Source organism: Apostichopus japonicus, chromosome 21 (genome assembly GCF_037975245.1).
Source record: "Apostichopus japonicus isolate 1M-3 chromosome 21, ASM3797524v1, whole genome shotgun sequence".
NCBI classification, from domain to species: Eukaryota; Metazoa; Echinodermata; class Holothuroidea; order Aspidochirotida; family Stichopodidae; genus Apostichopus; species Apostichopus japonicus.
The window spans coordinates 9,624,406-9,646,210 of record NC_092581.1 but is presented as its reverse complement, the minus strand read 5'-3'; the positions used below and the strand labels follow the sequence as shown (position 1 = coordinate 9,646,210).

The 21,805-nt window shown below is 37.7% G+C and overlaps 1 protein-coding gene across 22 annotated transcripts in view; it reads right to left on the bottom strand.

The window, feature by feature from the left end:
- The window catches only part of LOC139962741 (complement receptor type 1-like), a 106,029-nt gene extending 94,181 nt beyond the window's left edge, over positions 1-11,848 (bottom strand). For all 22 annotated transcript variants that reach the window (XM_071963007.1, XM_071963025.1, XM_071963023.1 and 19 more), the window contains exons 1-4: positions 11,693-11,848; positions 10,461-10,685; positions 1,069-1,254; positions 429-599 (exon numbers count right to left, since the gene is read on the bottom strand). In XM_071963007.1, the coding sequence (XP_071819108.1) occupies positions 429-599; positions 1,069-1,254; positions 10,461-10,685; positions 11,693-11,789 (679 nt within the window). In that variant the 5' untranslated portion in view covers positions 11,790-11,848. The remainder of the gene's footprint in view (positions 1-428; positions 600-1,068; positions 1,255-10,460; positions 10,686-11,692) is intronic.
- Between the last annotated feature and the right edge of the window lie 9,957 nt (positions 11,849-21,805).

The following is a 21,805-nucleotide window of genomic DNA, read 5'->3' as shown; positions in this document are numbered from 1 at the left end:
TAAATAAGCATTCAATACTTATAGTAGAATACAATTGACCGTACTTTTAATTGCATAACGTTAATCAGAAAATAAACTGTCTTTAATGGTGGGTATTATACTTGACAATAATTACTTAACCTTTTTGTGAATGCATATTATTACGTTGTTAAAAAAAACAAATGTGAACGACCAGACGATTATATCCCAAACTATTTAGGTCCTCTGAGACGAGCTCTCAAAGGAACTGATCTTCCGGTGGCTGAAACGGGGACACATATCATGCACCATCTTAGGCTCATCAAAAGATTTGAAGCGCATATGGCTCGACGAATTCAGTTTGAGACTTTATCAAGTCTTCAGCCTAACACCCCCTAATCGTTGATATTCTCTTAAAATGGAATAATGATATTGATGTTCTCTAAGTTAAACAATGTTTCGTTGCTTACCTAGAACGCAAGTAGGCACATCACCAAAGGTTCCATTTTGGCATTCTACAATGGTAACGTCAGTGGGTTCATAACCATCTATACATCTTAAAGATACTGTCACGCCGTCATTCACCGGTTCGGTAACCATGGTATCAACAAATTCGTAGTTGGTTGGAAGGTTGCACGGCCCTGTGAGGTTGAATACATGTTTCATCTTTTAGGTCAGTTTTTAAGAGATAAACTGAATGTCATTCTGTAGCACATATATACCCTTATAAACCTGTACCATTTCGATCCCCCCCCCCATTCTTCCGCACCATCTCCACGGAGCATAGAAAGGGTATAGTATATGAAAAGACCTGACCAGAGGGGAGGTACGGTGGTTACAGTCCTGGGCGCACCGGGGTAATATAGAATAAAATAATATTTCACTTTCATAATAAAGGTCTGAAATGAAGACATCATGAAGGGGACTTGATCTTGCGCTCCGTGATAATATGTATTATTCTGTTATCCTGACAAAATAGACGACATTTGTTAAGCTTCCACGACGAAACGATAACATTGATAAACAGATTACGGTTCAAAAAAATCTTCCAGTATTCCTAAATATTCATTCTGTTTCCAGAAAGATCGAATTAGCAAATTGACGATGTACCTGAACAGAGAAACACTTGATGAGGCCCCCATGCACCATCGGTACACGTGACCGAGGAAGTTCCACTAGCACTGAATCCATCTGGACAAGAGTACAGCACATAATCCGAGTCCTCGATGACATTGGTTTCTTCGCCGACAGAGTTCATTGATATGACGTTTGGTCCAGCATCGGTGTAACATGGAGCTGTTTAAAGAGAAATAAAAACATTCACAGAAAAAATACAGAAAAAAAAGGTAATTCTCATGAGTAATGCTGATGACCTTTGAAATATGGCCGTAAGTCATATAATAAAATGTCTATACTTATGTTGTAATCAAATATGTGAAACTGACTTTTTAAAATATTGTTTTTAATCAGATATTGGTAAATTGATAGTTCTGGCTACAATGATTGAATATTCGAAACCAAATAGTGAAAAAAGTGAAAAATAAATGGATGCAAATGCTTTGTAACTTAGGTTAACTTTTTTTAAGGTAAATTTTGTTTTCTTAGCATGTTTGAAGAAAGTTGATTATTAAATTTATCTTATATCTCGAATATATTATGATTGGCTTTGTGCCCTCCCCCTCCCCTTAAGCTCTATCCAGAGATATTATATCGACTGATTTTGAATGATCCTTCCACAGTATTTTACACCATTGTTTAGATCATGTTCTCGGAGATTCGTTTTGTATTTCGATTTGTCAAGTCAACACAGTTTGATTGTTTACTGCAATGAGATACTCTCTTCTACCCATTTTCTTCATAATCCTTCTAAACCGCTCTCTTTCCAAGATATTTTCCATTTAATGGAGGCAGCAAGGAAATATATCTTATCCCCATATACCAGATGACAGTCGAGGGACAGTCTGCTGTTAAATCATAAAGTATTAAATGTTGATAAAATAGACCATAATTTAAAAGGAATAGACTATTCTTTTAATGAACAAAAAAAACCCCCCATCTTTCATATATAAGTCATCTGATACATTTGATTAAATATAATTTGAATTGTTGTCCGGTTTCAATCTTCAATACTATAGATATTAATTTAGTGCTGATTACTGAAATGGCAAAGTATAGTGCACATCCGTTGTAAAGTATGAAATGAAAATGATTCTGTATTGGGTATTGTTTTAACAAATATCTTATTGATATAATTTAGAACCAAGAAGGATGAAGAATATAGGTATATAGGCTGCATAGTTTCAAAGTTTCGAGAGAATTGTGTATAGTTTTGAAAGTTTTGAGAGAATTATGTATAGATTCTATCTCATAATTATGATGTGACTATTATTGAGTTACTTTTAATTGATTTTATTGGCAATACAAACACTTTTATTTTTGTCGGTTTTTTCCTCTGGAGAAAAAGTTCTGATCGCGTTGTCCGTATATAAATGTAGCAGTTGCTAGCGTAAATACGGAAGGCAAGATAACAAACTTCTGATATGTTTGTAGTGCGAAAGACTGTATAGTTACAGTTGTTAAGCCATTTGTATGGCGAAGGTATGAATTTCTCAAGTATGTTTGGTATATTTAAATATATAATTGTTGTTAATCCTTTTGCTCCTGGCAACAATCGATGCCGAGAGACTGCACAGTCTGTGAAACATGCCTGTTCTTTTTCATGTCATCACTATAGCAGGGATGTGCCCAGGAGTTCCTGAGTGCTGGGTATACTGATCGCCGTTCTGGGGGAGAGGTGTAAGGGGGAGGGTGTGGCCCCTCCCCTTTGAGAAAGTTTTCGATTTTTAAAGGTGCTCAGATGCCAAATGCTGGCACCTGTGTAGCTTTTTAAGCTTTGCTAACAATTTACATTTTAAATTTTTTTGTTGTGAATATATTGTTAGGAATGTCGGGATTTTAGATGAAAATAGTGCTGGGCGGGATTCACGATTTATAAGACAGTGCTGGGCGGTAATTTTTAGTGCTGAGCGGGCCGCCAAGTGCCGCGCCCAGCCTGAGCACATCCCTGCTATAGTTATGATTTATCTCTAGGGCACCAGCATCACCACTCAATCAAGGAATGAACTTTACCATGTTTGTTACTTGGCCACGGCAGAGTGAATGATGTCATGACATGACAATACAAATTAAAATGATTTTGTTTTCTTTATGTTTTCTATATATCTTGTAACTCATTTATTCACAAATGGAAACAATATTTTTTTTCTACCAAAAAGTTTGCATTTTGATCAAATTCTAAACTTCAGAGAATTCATTAATTAACAGCTGGGCAATAATCCCGGACCTTAGATGATGTACCACATTTGCAAGGATAAATCAACTAGAAGATTATTACTATGAGAGTGACACTTTCGAAGAACAACCACCGTGATGACGTCATTGGGAACATCAACTAACTAAAAATAAAAAATGTAGTTTGGAAAATATCCGATTTTTTTTTCTCGTACATATGATGCTAACATTAAAACAAAAATCTCCATACAGTGCGATGAAATTATAAGAAGCGAACTTGGTAACTGTTAAAATCTGGTTCCGTTCATTTGGACTGGCTTTTCGTTTTGTAGAATTTCACTCGATCCATATTTGTTTTGCCTGCCACTTAAGTTGTCTTTTCAACTGTCTCTTTTACCTGTCTCTTGTGACCCCATCTCCCCTCTCCCCTCTCCCCCTTCTCCCTCCCCTCTCCCCTCCCCCTTCTCCCCTCCCCTCTCCCCTCTCCCCTCTTCCCCTCTTCCACTCTTCCCCTCTCCCCTCTTCCCCTCTCCCCCTCTTCCTTCTCCCCCTCTTCCCCTCTCCCCCTCTCCCCCTCTGTCACTCTCCCCCTCCCCCTTTTCCTTATCCCCTCTCCCCCTCTCCCCCTATCCCCTCTCTCCCTCTCCCCTTCCCCCCCTCTCCCCTCCCCCTCTCCCCTCTCGCTCTCTCTAAAGTTAATCTACAGCAGGATATGTTTCGTTTCATTCATTGCCATCATATATTTATTAAATACATGAAAGACCTGTTACCAGAAACAAAAGAGAGAAGGGAACGGGAAGGGGGGTGGGGTGGGTGAGTTCACCACATCGATGTGAAGTAGGATTTGAGGATCGAACCACAAAATCACCTCAAAGCGTCCCCACGAAAATGATACTTTGTGCCACATACCTCAGATTACAGTAATTTGAATGTTTCAACTGATTCTCCCATAATATTTTTAGTAAAGTAAACGGCATCTTTTTTAATTACAGAATTCTCAACTTCTCAACACGGTCATTATTCCAAAAACGAGGGACACATTTTCAGTGCATTAATAGATTTAAAAAAAAAACCAACAACAACAACGTATTTTCTTTAACAAAAAGTGTCACTTTATTATTTTGCCCATGTTTGGGGACCACCCCTCCCCCACCCCCAGAAAATATTGACAAAATACATAATAGATCTCGAAGTCCTCAAATGTAGTTACTTTTTTCATTGACCACATTTTTGAAGTGAAGCTGACAATTCATTGAGCAGTTGTGGGGAGGGGGGGGGGGCGGGGAATCACATTTAACAAGCAGTTACAGTAATCATCTCTTGTTATTCATTCACCGACACACTACTGTCAATTGCTAGAATAGTCATTCATACAATTCGAATGCATACATTTAATCACGTTTCACTCCCTTTTTGGTGGCACATAACTCAAATATGTTTGGTTACACCTTATTTCCTTTGAATAACCACATGGTTTCCCCTCTAATAAACAGAAATGCATTACGGAGAATCATACACCAGGATCCGGGTAATGTCGTAGATAAAAACAATCCGTAACAGAGTGTAAGTTTATCACTTATTAAATCAAACATATTAAATCTTCAGGTTTTTGCATGCATGCTAACCAACTTGCCAGAAGTTGTCTTTCACAATGATGTGTTTGCTTACTGGTGACGTTTCATTTGCTCGCCATATATCGAGAGATTAGATCACGCGATTTGGCGAATGAAGCTATAGTGTGTGAGTAATGCAGCATACATCGTTCTTTACCAAGTATAAAGTCAAAGGACTTTATTGAGTTGCTCTATTATCTATATTATTGCTTTATTTTGCTTCAATAATTATTGCTTATATATATATATATATATATATATATATATATATATATATATATATATATATAGGTGACCGTAGGATGACAGTAGGGTGGCCGTAGATTAAGTATGTACTTGTTATTATTATTATTTTGTTTGGGTGGGGAGGGGTGGAATGTTCCCCATCTAAGTTATACTAACTCATTAAATTAAAGGAATAATGGGGTATGAAAAAAAAACTTTATGAAAAGTATAGGTCTCTTACTTTTAGTTTGATCTGACTGGCATTGTAATATGTACATTACATGCTTATACACGCCACATAAAATGGTAAGACCGCTATTGTTCACACAATTTCGAAGCACATTTCACGCCCCGAAAACCCAGTTGAAGGGAATTGAGATGTGGTGAAGAGTTAGGGGTGAATAAAGGGAGCTGGTATAGGGGTAGGTTGGGATTGCATTAGTCTGAAGATTTCTTTTTCTTTATTATCATCTAAGCCTGCGTGAGTGTATGGGGTGGTTGGGGTAGGGATGGTCTTGTGCTTTGCAATAAAATAAGCTCATATCACTTTGGTATCAGTAAACCTAATTAAAAACAGCTCCCGAATAGGCACTTTCATTAAAAAAGGAAACCGTTTGTTTAAACATAAAAAACGGTACAAAAATGTACAGAGGATCCATTTTTAGGGAAGTTTGGGACTAACTTTGTGGTTGGATCCCTCAAAGCAGCGTCACATGTTTATGAATGTATGGGGAGATTGGTGGAGGGATGGTCTTGCGATTTGAAGAGGAATATGCTCATATCGCTTTTGTTAGAGTCAAGAGACTTCTTTAAATTGTTTGAACAAGCATTTTGATTAAAAAGCGCACTTAAAACGGTACGAAATGTACGAAGAATCCACGGAAGGTTTTAGGCGAACTTTGAAGTTTGATCCCTCAAAGTCATACGTGATATGTCTATCACTCCTCCACAGTCCCCTGATTGAACATATTTATTGCCTCTGCTATAAAAGTGACATTTGGCTATTTAAGGTAACAAGACTTGAAGCCATCTGCTGTCCCAACTAGATTGTCTTCTACAGTGCAATCCACCCAGATAAGGGAAAACAGGCTAAGACGCAAACACCTAGGCCTATACTTACAAACAGTTTAAGCAATTGTGTAAATAGTTGTTCATGTAGCATCAATGGCAGGGAACTTCCCACTTCAGATTAGCGAGTCATCTCTGCTGCTTCTCTATGCACTACATCGCTTGATTAATCGAAATAATTCCTCGAATGTTAACATAACCTGATTGCGTAGTATGACACTGAAGTGTATGGGTATGTTAAGGGGGGTAAAAGGGCGCAATCTCTGATGCGGTTGTTTAATGTAAATGCTTCCTGCCGTTGTTTAATGCTTGCATCGCTTGATTAATCGAAATAATTCCTCGAATGTTAACATAACCTGATTGCGTAGTATGACAATGAAGTGCATGGGTATGTTACGGGGTAAAAGGGCGCAACTTCTAATGCGGTTGTTGAATGTAAATTCTTCCTGGAATGTAAACTGTACCTGAATATAAATAATCGCACGGAAAGAGGTATTTTGGGGAAACAAGTTCGCAATCTCCAATCACTCATCATAGTGTTTTGTGACTATTACAACTAAGCAAAGAAGAAACTTCGACTTTGATTCATGCACACATTAAACTTACATCATTGCTAAATTGTCACGTGACATGCCCAGTCATTGCACAAGGATTGCGTAAGACTTTTAACACATTAACACATATCAAGTAAAATATGGAATTATTGTTGCTTTAGACCTGAGATGAGCCCTAAAGATTTGGTGCTTGAATACACCACTGAAATTGCACAGTCTATATCGATTCATAACTAGCATCCAAAAATGGTAAAGTAGCGGAGTACTGATCTGAATTGTTATTGTTATCCGAGTATCACTTGATTCAATTATGAAAAAAACAACACAAATCAAGAAAATAGTTGCTATATACATCTTTGTAGCAGTGGCGAGAGCAAAGGGGAACATAGAAGGCTATATACCGCACATAACTACATCGTCAGTCGGGAGGGGGGGGGGGCTGGTTCAGTTGGAGGATTGTTACATTTATTCGTGAAAGAATTCGACCACATCTACGGATGTTCACTTCCCCCGCCCCGCCCCCCCCCCTCTCACAGAAAAGTTCTTTAATATTGACACAATCGTCCGTTTAGACCGAATTGTATAGACCTAATCTGTATTTAAAACATGCACCAGAATAAGAATACATCATTTGACGTTTAAACCTAACATAAGAATCGGCTTCAACGACTGTAGGCCCACAGCCTTCCTTTATAGAAACCCTTGATTCGCCTCTAGTCATTTTCGTTGTTGAAGTTTTATTTCTTTATTTAAAGCAGCATTTTGCGTCCTTTTCTATGATTTTTCTCAACCTCACTGATTCCACTTTGCCATAACGACATACATAACTAGCTAATCTATTTATATTTTACTTCAAATGGTGGCATAAAAGTCGAAAAAATTGCAACTTTCAACTTTGTTGTTCTCCAAGATATTTTCCGTTGGGAACCCAATACACCTCGCCCATAATATGAATATTTAAACACTACGAACGTCATTGACAGATACGTAATATAACACCACGCTTGATTTGTGTACAGTCTATATGGCAGTTGTACCAGGTAGTTGCATAACAACTCCTTGGTACAACCATGGAGCTACATAGCTCCATGGTACAACCAACGCGAAGTCTTGAATCTATTTTTAGCAACGGCTCATAACTAAACCTGCATCTCTGATTGGTTGAATTCAAACTAGTGGGTTTGGCGGAATTGTATGCGATTAATTTTAACTGAGAAATTTGTCGAGGACACTCTTCTCATTTATCGACATAAATCGTTAATTACTCGCTAATTAACGGTATCTTAGATTGCTGTTTTATGATTGATACATGTAAAAAAATCGATGCACATGTTAAAAAAGTGGAAAAAAGCGACCCAACGCAAAATGCTGCTTTAAATCTCCCTCCTCTTCAATTTTGAAATTATGTGCACGTCATGATCCATTAGAACACTTTACACTTAATCTATAAATAATACTTTAACACCAACACCGGCTCTTGTGTATATGTCATATATCCTTCTTGTCCCTTTCTGAAAAGGTTTTCTTTGCCGAGACTAAATATCGTTTTTTTTTTTACTGATCATGGTTCCTGGCAATAGCTTTCAAGGAGAGGGAGTGGTGGTGGGGTGGGGGAGAGTTCAGTGAAGAGCGATAGCATGGTAACGTATAAGAACCATTGGCCTCTATAGTTTCATATGAAACTGTTTGCAATGTTTAACATTTCTTGTGATCTGTAGACAAAACACGACTTCACGACATTCCAATTGCCTTACAAATATACATTTTTGAAAAATGAGATGTATTCATAAATGCTTTCAAGTTCTATCGGTTGCTCAGACCTCCCACTGAGGTTTTATTAAGATATATCTTTCTGAGGATTTTAGAACTGTTCTTGTTTGATTTATTTATAGCAAGTGGGCTACACCTTGGCAACTCTTATCAAAGATCGCAATGATCATTAAGATATGAAGCTCATCTCTTGGCTATAAGTGTATACATATTCGGAAATATCAACCATAATTAAAACGTCCGACCAATACAGTAGTTGTGTACAGTAACTTCCACTAGATGCTTCTTAAAAAGCAAATAGGTTACGTTTGTCCGTCGAGTCAGCTGGTTTCTATATATAAAGGTATATGTCTAGGGTTCTATTGCAATCAACTCAGTCGATAAAAAGGCGAAAATTTAGTGTCTATTTTCCATTAACTTTAATAAACAGTCCAAATGTTTCTCAAACCAAGGCTTCAATTGACCTAAATGAGACATTCATACTTAACAGCAAGGGCGGCGGAAGCACTGTTAATCTGGGGGGGGGGGGGGGGCACCGATCGACATCAAAGGGCACTGCAGAATTTCGATTGGACTGATGTAGCCTTATATTTAGTACCCTTTATATTGCATTATCTTATTTGTGTATACACATCACTCCATCAACGCACCCCCCCCCCCCAAGTAAAATATGCATACTAGCACTGCAATATCCAATGTGCTAATTTGGAAACAAGGAAAAAATTTTCCTTTGAGACAATATGAGGTTTAATCATGATATTTGCTAATGTAGGAATCTTCCGAATTAGAGTTTTTTCTTGTTAATATCTTAACAAATTTTTCCATTCAAAATAGCTTTGAGTTTGATCCACAGAAATTCATTAAAAGTCAGGGGCGTAGCCAGGATTAGCAAACTTGTATGCACGACTATCTGAGCGGAGCGCCACCATCAGTTGACGCAGAACGTACAAGAAAATATTTGGTTTTACAAGCCCCTCAGATGGCCGGAAACGGCCCTTCCCGAGTGTTCATTCTGGTTCCCTGGCCTCTGGCTAACTTGAGACACCTCAATTTTTATGTAGAAAAAGGGCACATTTTTAACCTGAGGAAAAGTGGGGGGGGGGGGCACGTGCCCCCTGTGCCCCTGGTTCCGCCGCCCTTGCTTAATAGAATGTTTTCCCCATATTTACATCAGTGAAAGAGTAATTCATTATTCATTTCGATTCTACCAATTTCGTCATCAGTGCAGACACAATTTTCTTAATTACAAACAAGAAGGAATTCTTTCAGCCAAAAAAGAAAGAAAATTGATCGTTCTTTAGTTTAAAATTCTAGAGCGATTCCTTACATTTGAAAGGTTGTTACAATAAGAGGGAGAACATGATAATTCAAAAACAATATAAAATCTTGTAGCAAAGAAGAACTTTGACCCAAAATTTTCTTTTCACTAGATTGATACTTGAGACTAACAAAGCAAGGTACAACATTACTCTCCCTCTATACAAACGTATAACTGTATAAATAACAGCAGCAATGCTCCCATCAAAAGTAATGTATGGCAATTGGTTTTGGCGGCGCCAAGGTAACAATGATAGGGGAGGGGGACGATGGAATTCCCCTCGATAATGATGCTTCATCCAGTCCCAACCCCTCTCCCTGGTAAACAGAACTATAAAGTAAAATTAACTCATCTCTGCAGTTTATTTTCGTCCTGAATTATACAAGAGTTGCTATCTGAAGTACTACACTAACTACATGCTTACCTTCGCAGGACCAATCAACTTAGAATACCTTCCCGAGAAACTTAATTCCTCTTTCTAACATATGTTTTTTTAAGTCGCTAGCACAAATACTTGAAGGAAGTACAACACATATAGATACGTGTTCGGATAATGCAGGTTTGACTACATTTGGTAGCATCGTTGAAATAAATATACTTCCGGGCATTACGATTTTAGGAATGAAATTCGATCAATTATTTATCTGAGGCTTTGGCACTTACCATAGCATACAAGGTTGTACAGCCCGCTGTCCCAGTTATCATCATCGTAACACCAATAACTTGCACCTGAAGATGATATTCTGTAATTTGAATCACATGCACATGATGAAACTGATGACCAGGTGCTAAAACATGTATCATTGCTTGCTCCGAAAGGGCTGATAACACAGTTCAAATGATCATCAACCTGTGATTCGTCGTAGTAACATTGTCCTGAATTGCAAGCTGTTGAAATGAAGAAAAAAAATTGTTTGAATCTCTTAAAATGAAATAAGGAGAGAGAGAGAGTAAAATGGAATTTAATCAGAGAAAATTTATCTACAAATGACCGACGCAAACGGACAGATTTGGGTTTGACACTCTTGTTTGCTATTCGGTTAACACTTTAAATATTGTCGAGTCCGATCCAAAGTCTGGTAACAGTGAGTCAGACCTTATTCAGGGTACAAAGAAGTCGAGTCCGATCCAAGTCAAAGTCTGATAACATTGAGTCCGATTGAGTCCGAAGTATGATTAAGAATTGCTTGAATACCACATTTGCCGGCGAGCCCTTGCATGGAAACGGAACTGTCGGGACGTTAGAACAAGTCAAACCTGCAGTTTTGTTTTCTATTGCCACCCACCAAAGCAAAACAATGGTACTCGACGGACGGAGTTTAATCTTAGAACAGTTATCATGCACGAAAGGACTTAAATATACCGAATGAACATAGTTGGTAGTATGCATACATTTTATTCCCTTTGTTAACTTGTTATAATATTAATACATATGAATATTAATTACCCCTAACTCTCTCCCAAAAAGCAATCGTAGAACTGACCTTCGTAACTGGTGAGATGTGTCATTTGGCGACAGTATAAAGTTGGTATAATGTTGCTCACAATAATTAAATAGTCTATGTGTAACTTTTTAGACGTAGTCGTTGGAAGAAATGTCATTATCAATATAAAAAAAAAGCGAGTAGAAATTACTGTGAAAAGTTATTTGTAATGGGTGCTAATTTAAGGATTTCTTCAACATTTACAGATAACACAACCTACAAATATTCATGTACGTTCTTGCAAACTAAGCGAATCGCAATAATATCGACCACAAGTCTTGAGTCCAAATGTAAAAGCGAGTTTGAGTCTTATGGTCAAAAACGCTTTAAAAAGTTCATTAACATAAAATAAAAAGAAAGGAATAAAAAACAATCAATCTTAGATGAATTCTGAAATGATATGAAACCTACACTGAGCTTGGATGCAAGATGTGGTCAATGTAATCACTAATAGTAGTAGTAGGTAAGTCTCCTTGAGATGAGATATTCTCCAATCCATCCTTTCCATCTGGGTTTCTACAGTTGTAATGAAGTTTGCGGATTTTCGACTCAGTAAGGGTGTAACGGGTTGAACTTTAGCACTGCCAGAGTATTCTACAGGGATTTGTCAAACAAACGTAGACCAATGTCAACAATTAATCGCGTCTGTAACTAAACAGGAATCATCTTTTTTATATATATGACCACAGAAACGGATGCCATGAAATGGAGAATAACCGATAACAGGTTGACTTACATACTTCAGGTTATCTCAAATTACACAATAGCAACAATCACCGCAGGGCTATGGTCGTAAGGGGGCAATAAAAAAAAAAGAAGGTAGGTATGAAGTTTCCTTTTACGTATTTATATAAGCTTAAACAAAAAAGCTAAAAACTAAAAGCTTACACCCTTGATCAACACTGTGATCTTTTTTTTAAGATAACAAGATTCTTTTTAAGACAATCCCATTTATATATCTCCGTTACAATATTTAACTGAGAGTATTTCATCACGTTGTTGCCATCAAAACAGGTACAGTATGTACGTTTCATCAATGTCATCTGTTTCTGTATAATCTTAAAAAATAAGCATCCCACACTTGCTTTGCATACAGTGTGTGCACTTAGGATAATATCGTGATATAAAAACACAAACAAACCCGAAAGCGCGATTCGTAAATGCAATGTAGCCTATGAGACATTGTTAACAAAAATGAGAAGGTGAAAATTTGAAACAGTGTTACTGTGGCTCGCCGTCTGTACAATGTAGCAGTGTGTCATCGTTGTCGATGCTTTTTTCCTTAGCGTGGTTATACACTCAGGGATATTTCCGCTGGGTCGAGGTCAGGCAAAAGTCAATGTTGCCCCACTGGCGGATCCAGGACCTTTGTTTGGGAGGGGCCAAAGTGGCATTAGAGTGATACGGGGGAGGGGTCTAAGGGGAGGGGGTGCCCCCTCCCCTTTGGAAAATTTTCTATTGCTGAATGCCCTCAGATGCAATTTGGTGCCACAAAAGTGTACAATGGTGATGTTAATTGACTTCTAAAAAAAATGTTTCCCAGGTGTAATTTTCTAAAATATTTATAAAACAAAGTTGGGATCATCTTTCTCAAGAAATTTTATTTCTCATAGGTTATAAATTTCTCACAACCAGCCTGTAACTGCAAAATGGTGTTAAACTGTAAATCCTCATGCTCATACATTTACATAGCTCCCAACTCTTGAGAAGGCAAATGCTGGTCCATGACACGAATCGCCGTCCTGGGGGAGGGGTATAAGGGGAGGGGGTGGCCCCCTCCCCTTTTGATTTTTTTTGGAATCCTGGTGATGCCTACATGTAAAATGGTGGCACTTAGAAAGGCTTTTGTCACCCAAAATTTTCTGAGAAATATGCATTTTTTTTGTGTGTAACATCAATAAATTGAATAGTAGGTGATAATTCATTCTTTCCCGTGGCATGAAAATGTTCGCTGCTCGCCCAAATGAAAAGAAATATAGGCTAATTTGAGGTTCAAATGATGCTGTAAAGGAGGTTTTATACTCTATTATGCTAAATGCTAAAGAAATGATGGTTGCTAAGTCAAAATTTGATGCAATTTTTTTGATGTATACTTGACAATTACAATGCGGTTTTTTCGGACGCTTGTGCGGGTCAGCGGGTTTGGGTGTTAGAATGCGGGTCTAATTCCCGCGAATTGCGGGTCAGTTGGGAGCTCTGCATTTAATTTTAAACCAGAAAACGAAAAGGTTTAGACTAGTCAACCACTGCTATTCCTCTCGATTTTTTTAATTTCCAATCATATGATTTAGCGGATGTTCGGAAACACTTTTTGGCTCACCTTTGGGGGGGGGCATGGCCCCCCTTGGCCCCCCCCTTGGATCCGCCAGTGTGTTGCCCTCGCAGGATAAATTAGCCGGGAAAGTGAGATATAATGTGTAGTCATCGTTAATTAACGTTCAATGTTCGTCCTGTAAAATAAGAGGACATCATGGGAGTAAACGTTCTATAAAACCAAACAGTTTACAATCCCCGTTGGTTGTATAGGCTAACTGCTTAATGTAGTTTTAAAGTTAAATAACGGTGCTCTCAATGTAATTGTCTTTTAACGATGGGTGCATAATGTCGTTTCATTCAACATTTTATCTTGATGCAAATGCACAATTACCGTTCTGTGCTAATAACCAAGCATCGGGACACTGTTCAATTTTGAAAAATTTTGAAAAGTGAAGGTATTTCCTTAATTTATGTCGGTTATATTAATTGTGCACATTTATGTGTCTAATTAATCATGGACGTTATTGGGAATCAGTTTATTTGATCAGGGTCCCTTTACACTGTCGGACGACATAAATTCCTTAATCGTTACGTTACAGTTTATCCATGTGAATCATTTGCCATTTGAGCATATATCTAAGTCTCTGTACTTGTTTGCCAAATGAAAATGAAAATGACACCATTCCATGTAATTTTCATATCGGCATGCATTATTTTATTGAGTTATTTGTCGTTTAAAAATTTGGGCAGAATAAAATTCGCCAGATTTCTTAACGAGTCCGTAGTTTCTACAAACTTCACCCAAAATGTGCATACCCCGCCCAACAGAACATGCGCCTATCAAATCTCTCTGTTTTGTTTACGACCGTTTGGCCTAGGACTACTTTCAATTCGGGGTCTAGCCTGTCTTAGGTCTCTTCTCTTGAATAATAGGCCGATTTTTCTCTCGGTCTTACCGATTTACCTTCCAAATTAGTGTCAATTCCTTCCATTGCAATGAATAAATAGGTGTCTTCAGACGTTTCCTTCGTGGAATTGTAAAACGTGGGTGATACGAGTATAGAACTGCGATAAGAATCTTCTTCGGACCGTATGTGTAGACTATTTTGTTTGCAATTGTATAAACATGCTTATATGGGCTGTCGCAAGGATTTTACGGTAAATCGTTCGCGCCATAAGGGCAACAATCGTTCGCGCCATAAGGGCAACAGAAAATATTTTCTCTTTCGGTTGCGACAGCTTTTCTCCATTAAATCTACCTGGTCAGCATTAGACATATGAATTTACTTTGGATTGACTTTAACATCAGCAAACAGGTATTGAGACATTAAAAGCACTTAGCTTTGCAATACTTCCCGATTTGGGGAATTTTTTGTTCATTGTTAGCTGATATAGTCTATGTAGCATGAGGTAAAGGCTATAATCACCCTACTTCCATATTTACCTCGTGATTATAAAAGCAGGCCATGGGTAACCATGTTGTGGTTCAGGGGCCGCGCCTTTCCCGCAGGCAAGCTATCTTGTCTCCAACACTTGTGCCACTACCAAATGTACCAAAACGCTTAAAAAGCCATAAATGACATCAAAAGTGCGCTCCCTCTTTAATTTGTTGTCCGTAACACAACATCCACCTCCCCCATTCAAAATGCGTGCCAAAAGGCCTGAGTCAGTAAAAAAGCTCCCATAGTGGAACAAAACGAAAATGCAATCATATAATAAGAATGGATATTTCACGATCAATCTTCTAATCTACACTATCATGTATATATATTTGCTATAATATTTAAATGGAGTATAAATAAAAGTATGATTCAATCTTATTCATGGAAAAATGCAAAAACGTCTCCCGTATCCAAAACAGGTGATATCACATCAGTTAATGAGTATAAGCCTATGTAGATATTTCAGGTATTGCAGGTTTAAGGGGCATGCAGAAAATTCTACTGCCATATAAAATGCATTTTAACATCGAACATGGCGACAAAACAATTTGCCTACAAAAAGGGTGTTTCGTCCACTGATGCCATACTTACTCTTGTATATGACATAGTTGCAGGGATTAACCAGAAGGAAATGTATACCACTTTGTCAAAAGTCCTATTATCAGATTTTCAAGCTATTTTAACGCGGGCTTGCCTAATCGCTTAATCCAAGACTTACGTAGCTTTATTGGAAGAACCGTGGACTATCCACTGGATTACCAACTTCAAACGAGGCTGGTCTAGGCAAATGAAATTACAGAAGGGAGTTTCCTCTAAATCGGATATTAAAATTTGCGTCCTCTATCGGCTGTACTCTTATTTCTTAACCATTTACATTGATGAAATACGTTCTGGTTCAAACTGTAATGTAATTAAGTATGTAGATGATACCACCTTTTCTAACTTTCAACCTCATTAAAAAAGTACATATAGGAAGAGCAAGGCGATCAACAGTATTTTATTTATAGAATTGTTTGTTTGTGTGAGCAGAAAATTTCCTTTTGAAATCCAAAGAAATCAGAAGAAATTTTCTTTGAAAATATCAATGGTAAGCATTTTAATGCGTGCCTCTTACACTATGTATATAGGAATCTGCATTGACGTTTAGTTTACTTTTTTTTATAATCATATCTCGAAGCTGTTAGCAAAAGTGTATTATATTGTTTCGACATTAGCCAGCCGACGATACTCATAGCTGGTACAACAACTGTATACTGTTCATGTCCCCCACAACCGTAAATTACTACTTAGTGTTCGTAACACGGTAACATTTGTTACAGGACACGAACAGTAGTTACTGTACCAGCTATGGGTATCGAGTGCATTAACACACACTGTCCCATACTTTTCCAGTGAGACAACAATGTCTTTCTTACCCACCCTAGTTTATACGGTTCCAGTTTTGTATCCTCTTGTACTAGATAAAGATAAGAAAATGCGGTACACATAAATGGTGTTGTCACAGGTTTAAGCAGTCTTTCAATTGTCGTAACTGTTCATCATGTCGATGATGTCTTTTACGATTCATAAGTGATACATCTGACTTCTTGTAGTGTTTGTTGTATGATATAAACGTTTACTGAAATCATAACCACAATAAAGTATGGATACTTTTTCGGACTTTGAAAACCAATTTGTTAAACTTTATGAGTATTGCATTTAGTGAACTAAGAAGCATGATCGTAAAAATAGTTCAATGGTGAAGCATCGGCTATTCCCCACCTCAACGTTTAAGTGTGAACGAGTGGTCTTTACAACATGTTTTGTACTCTCCTCGTAAGCTCCACCACCACGCCAAGCAGGTGATTATATGAAGTGTATTAACCGAGTTTTGAACAAGTTTACCTATATCAAAACTTGTATAAGTTATCCAATAGGGTCTTTTTTGGAAATGGTTCTCCAGCCTCTCATGATCTGAAATCTATGTTGTGAGAGTGCATGATTGTAACAAAGTAAACCGACAAGCAACCACTTTTCACGGGGACAATCCTGCCATCCCACACAAAGGTTTAGTATTTGTTCATCGAACTGATACGATGAAGTTTGATAGAATCTTGCACTAAAACTGTAAAATATGATTTGATTCCTTCAAAGTGTGTTGCTGACTTCTCTAATACTTGTGTATTGATTGCTACTAATCGAGTAATGTAAAACAATGTATTAAATGACATCTCATTGATCATAAACTGAACAACACAACTGTATCATCAAGTGGTAGAACAATGCATAGTAAATGACATCGCTTAGATCATAAACTAAACAAAAACCGTTTAGCACGCTGTCCCTTGTTTAAACACACTATTTCAGCGAGCTGCCTATAGACCTGCCCTTTGGTCAAACTGTATGGTGTTCAACTTTGAACACCTCTGACTCGGAGTAAACCACAGCAACCAGGGGCGTATCCAGGATTTTCCAATAGGGGGGGGGGGCGCCAGGCATGAATGATCGCCGTCCTGGGGGATGGGTCTAAGGGGAGGGGTGTACAATTTTTGCTTTCAAAGAAGGGCTGAAATGCAAAATGGTGTCATATGCATGGGCGGCGAACCGTACTTCCGTGTGGGGGGGGGGGGGATATGACCTTGTTGACTATCTAAGCGTAGCGCCACCATGAGTTCGCGCGAAGCGTACAAGAAGATTTTGGGATTAACAAACCCTCTAGATGGCCGGAAACGGCACTTCCCGAGGTTTCCAAGCGGCATATACCCAACTTTAAAATAGGGATGTCATGTCCGAAATATCTCATAATCAGGATCCAAAATACTTTTTTTTTTAATTTCGGGTGTTATTTTGGGAAAATTGCCCCTGTCAATCTTGTTTCAGGCGCAACGTTAGAATGTTCGAGAGCTCTGTTATATTATTCGATGAAGAAAATGGCCTCATGCAGGCTAATATAGGCCTATACACATGCAATACACAATTACACATAGTGACATTCCTAGGTACCGATTGCTAGGGTATCCAGGTGAAACGTGTATTAAGCATTACCCTGGTTACATGAGATTCTCAGCTGTTCGAGGGAACATGTACGTGTGTAGGCCTACTATAGGGCCTATATGAATACTATGAGGGTGCATATATGTACTATATCAATACCGTGGGCGCAATAATACATTTTGTTGCTATAGGGCCAATGAAGCCTACAGTCAACTATTTTTGCTTTGTAAAGACGCTTTATTTGAAAAGATCGCACTGCGTTTATGGTAGGCGAGAAATGAAGCTAAAAAAGAGCCGTACATTAACGAAGATGCATAAATGTAGGCATGAAAATATTCTTATCCTTGGCATTTGGTGGGGGGGGGGGGGATATGGTGCATTACATCCCCTCCACCCATTTTCATGGGGGGATATATCCCCCCTCCACCCAGGATCGCCGCCCATGGCCATATGTGATCCATTTTTCGACCTTAATAATAAGCAACCTTTCCAGTAAATATGGACACAAAATGCACAATTTAGTATATGGCTGGCATGTCACTTAGTGTTTATAGTGATAATACAAACACAATTACCATCTATGTTTCTAAAACTATTATGCCGCCGAACTTCGCCAGAACCTTTTTTTTGGCAAACAAAAAATAAAGCATACGGGAGGGGGGGGGGGGTTGAGCGATCACCGACATCTCACATAAAGGTCGTCATCAATTTTTTTTTTTTTGGCTAATCTTTTTTTTTTGTGGTGACGGCCAACAGGGGGGGCGCGCCTGTTGCGCCCCCCTGGATACGCCCCTGGCAACCATGTAAGGAATGTCTTACATAATGACTTGAAACACAAATTTAGAAGCGTTTTCCTTCAAACATCCTTTTGTGATATTTTTATATGTATTATACCAGCACCATTTACCCGCCTTAACAAAGATGCGAACGGTCCCTCCTACACTACTTATTAATGTCGAAACTTCGAATTAAAATTGCGACCTGTGGTGTTGCTTTAATCTCGAAAATTTAATTTAAACTTGGCTTTTTGTTGCAAATGTGAACACTAGTTGTCATTGCATCTTCTTAGTTCTATATTTTATTTCGAATCTTTCGTCGAAATTTTGGATTATGAGGTATATGATATACTATCTGCTCGTAGACCCCTTTCCCTTGCAAAAAAAAATGTTGCCACTGGAAAATCGCAAAGGTGAAGAAGATGACATTTGAAAGAAATTTTCGGCAACAATTGCACTGAGATGAATTTGTTAACCAGTGGGAGGTGAATGACCCCCATCAACTGGTCTGTCAGGGGAATCCATTTAGTCCGGGAAGAAGTGGTTCACTCCTCTGGGCTCAGAAGTCAGGGTATCCAGGGTGTGAGGGAGTTTACATCCCCTAATTTCTAACTCAAAAGTATTATTACATTCAGCCCCATATGTTATAACACTTTGGGCAGTATTACATTTAGACCTTAATGTTATTTAGGACGTCATCACCTTTAAGCACAACTTTTTTTTACGTTTATGAGGAAGTTATTAACTATAGGCCCAAGTATTATTATAATTAAGGACTGTATTACATCTAGGACTTTGTTATAGTAAGCCAAACTTTTATGACATTAATGACTTTTTATATAGTGATACACATATGTCAGTAAATTCAGGCATTTGTGACATGTATAGGCTCAACATGTTATTGCATTTCTGACTCTATTAAATTTTGGCGCGAATATTATGACACTTAGGACTTTGTTGCAGCTAGGTTCAACTGTTAGTACATTAAGGGCTTTATTGCATTTAGTCTCAACTGCTATAACATTTATGACTTTATTAGAGTTAGGCCGAAATGTAATTATTACTTTAAAGACTACATTGCATGTAAGCTCAAATGTTATAATATTTGAGAATTTATTACATTCAGATCCAATTGTTATTTCACTTAGGACTTGATTACATTTATAACTTTTTAAAGGTTAGCCAGAATAATATTACATTTAATACTCTATAACCTTGGGAATATTTTTAAAACAATTGTGCCCTTATATACACATATAGTGTTGTTCGGTAAATAGTTATACTGCTATCATGTTAGTAGTTAATATATAAAGCAGGGTTTCCCTAACTTTATCCCCCCACGAACCCCATGTGGATGTCAGAGTTGTCCACTAACCCCCAACCTTTCGAGACACAATCTGAGTCATTATTACACTATAATACGCATAACAGTGCTTCGTAAAAGATCAAGTTCATCGTGTAATAGCGTACTGTCATGCGTACACCAACTTCACCAAAGTCATGCGGCTTGTGTCTGTTTCATAATTCAGTTATTTATCACATACACGGTGGTACGGTACTACTATGGCAACATATGCGTATGGAACGCGAAAAGAGTTTATCGACAGGTACGACTTTTGTATATTAGTAAATTATATGATATACCAGATTTTAGGTCAACAAAAATTACTCTATTGTTGACTTTCAGAAACGTCTCACGAACCCCCTGGGATGGACTCACGCACCCCTGGGGGTTCTGGAACCCCAGTTAGGGAACCCCTGATACAGAGTGTGAGTATCGGCCGATTTACAGCAATGATCGAAATGTTTTTCAACTTTTTTCTCTTTCACCGGCGGATCCAGGAGGTTTAAGAGAAGAGTGTGTGACCATTCGGGCGTTGAAGCCGACCCTCAATTAGGGATGAGAAAGGTGGAAGGTCTGGGGATTTTAGACGTGAAATGGTCCAATCTGGGGGCATATTTAGGTTACCAATTTAGTCAATAATTATGTCTTCATGGAAGGTTGTGTTACTAACTACTTTGAACTTTTCTGGATCCGCGATTGTGACTTTTCAGAAAGAAAGGAGAAGGAATTACAGCAAAACAACAGAGAAAATACTATCTTCAATCGCTGAAACGGAAGAAGGTTTAATACCTTTATGGGTTAATACTTGATCGGTACCGTAAATGATAAGCGTTGCCCCTGCTGTAAAGACATTTTAAGTTTATACACAGAGCTTTTTTGTACACAATACAATGACAGAATAGACTTTGCTCTGTACTTGCACATCGATTCCCTCCTCGCCTACCCCCCGCCCTCCCTCCAAATACATGATATATTTCAAACTCAAATTAAAATAACGACATCGCTGATGATTTACGGAAAGAGTAGATCTATTATGTAAACATAATGTTATTGACCAGAGAAAAGGGAAAAAGAAGAAGAATAAAGATAGTTTAGCAAAAACAAAATTTGCCAACTTTTTGACCTTTGTATTTTAGGAAGGTGATCTAAGCCAGAGGCACTCCTCGAATGTCAATAACTATGGCAGTTTATTTGCCACCCCATTCATTATAAGAGGGGTTATATCCCTTCTCTTAGGCAATCAATTACTGATTTAATGAACTCAAAGAGCAAAATAGCTACCATAGGCCTAACTGCTTCTTTGATTCCATTGATTTCGATACATTTGTTGAGCAGCATTTGTAAATTTGTCAGCAGTATATACTTCCAATGGAATCCACCCAACTATAAATAGTATGAGCTTAAAATTGAGTGTAATGGATTAATACATCAGTCACATATATATGTATATATATATATATATATATATATATATATATATATATATATATATATATATATATATATATATATATATAAATAAATATATATATATATATATATATATATATATATATATATATATATATATATATTTATATATATATATATATATATATATGTTTATATATATATATATAATTTCAGATGACACATTTATGATAATACGTACATACATGTGTGTTGCTATAAGCAGTATGTAACCTCTGTGATCTTATCACGCTATAGGTCGGAGGTCAAACGGAGATGACCA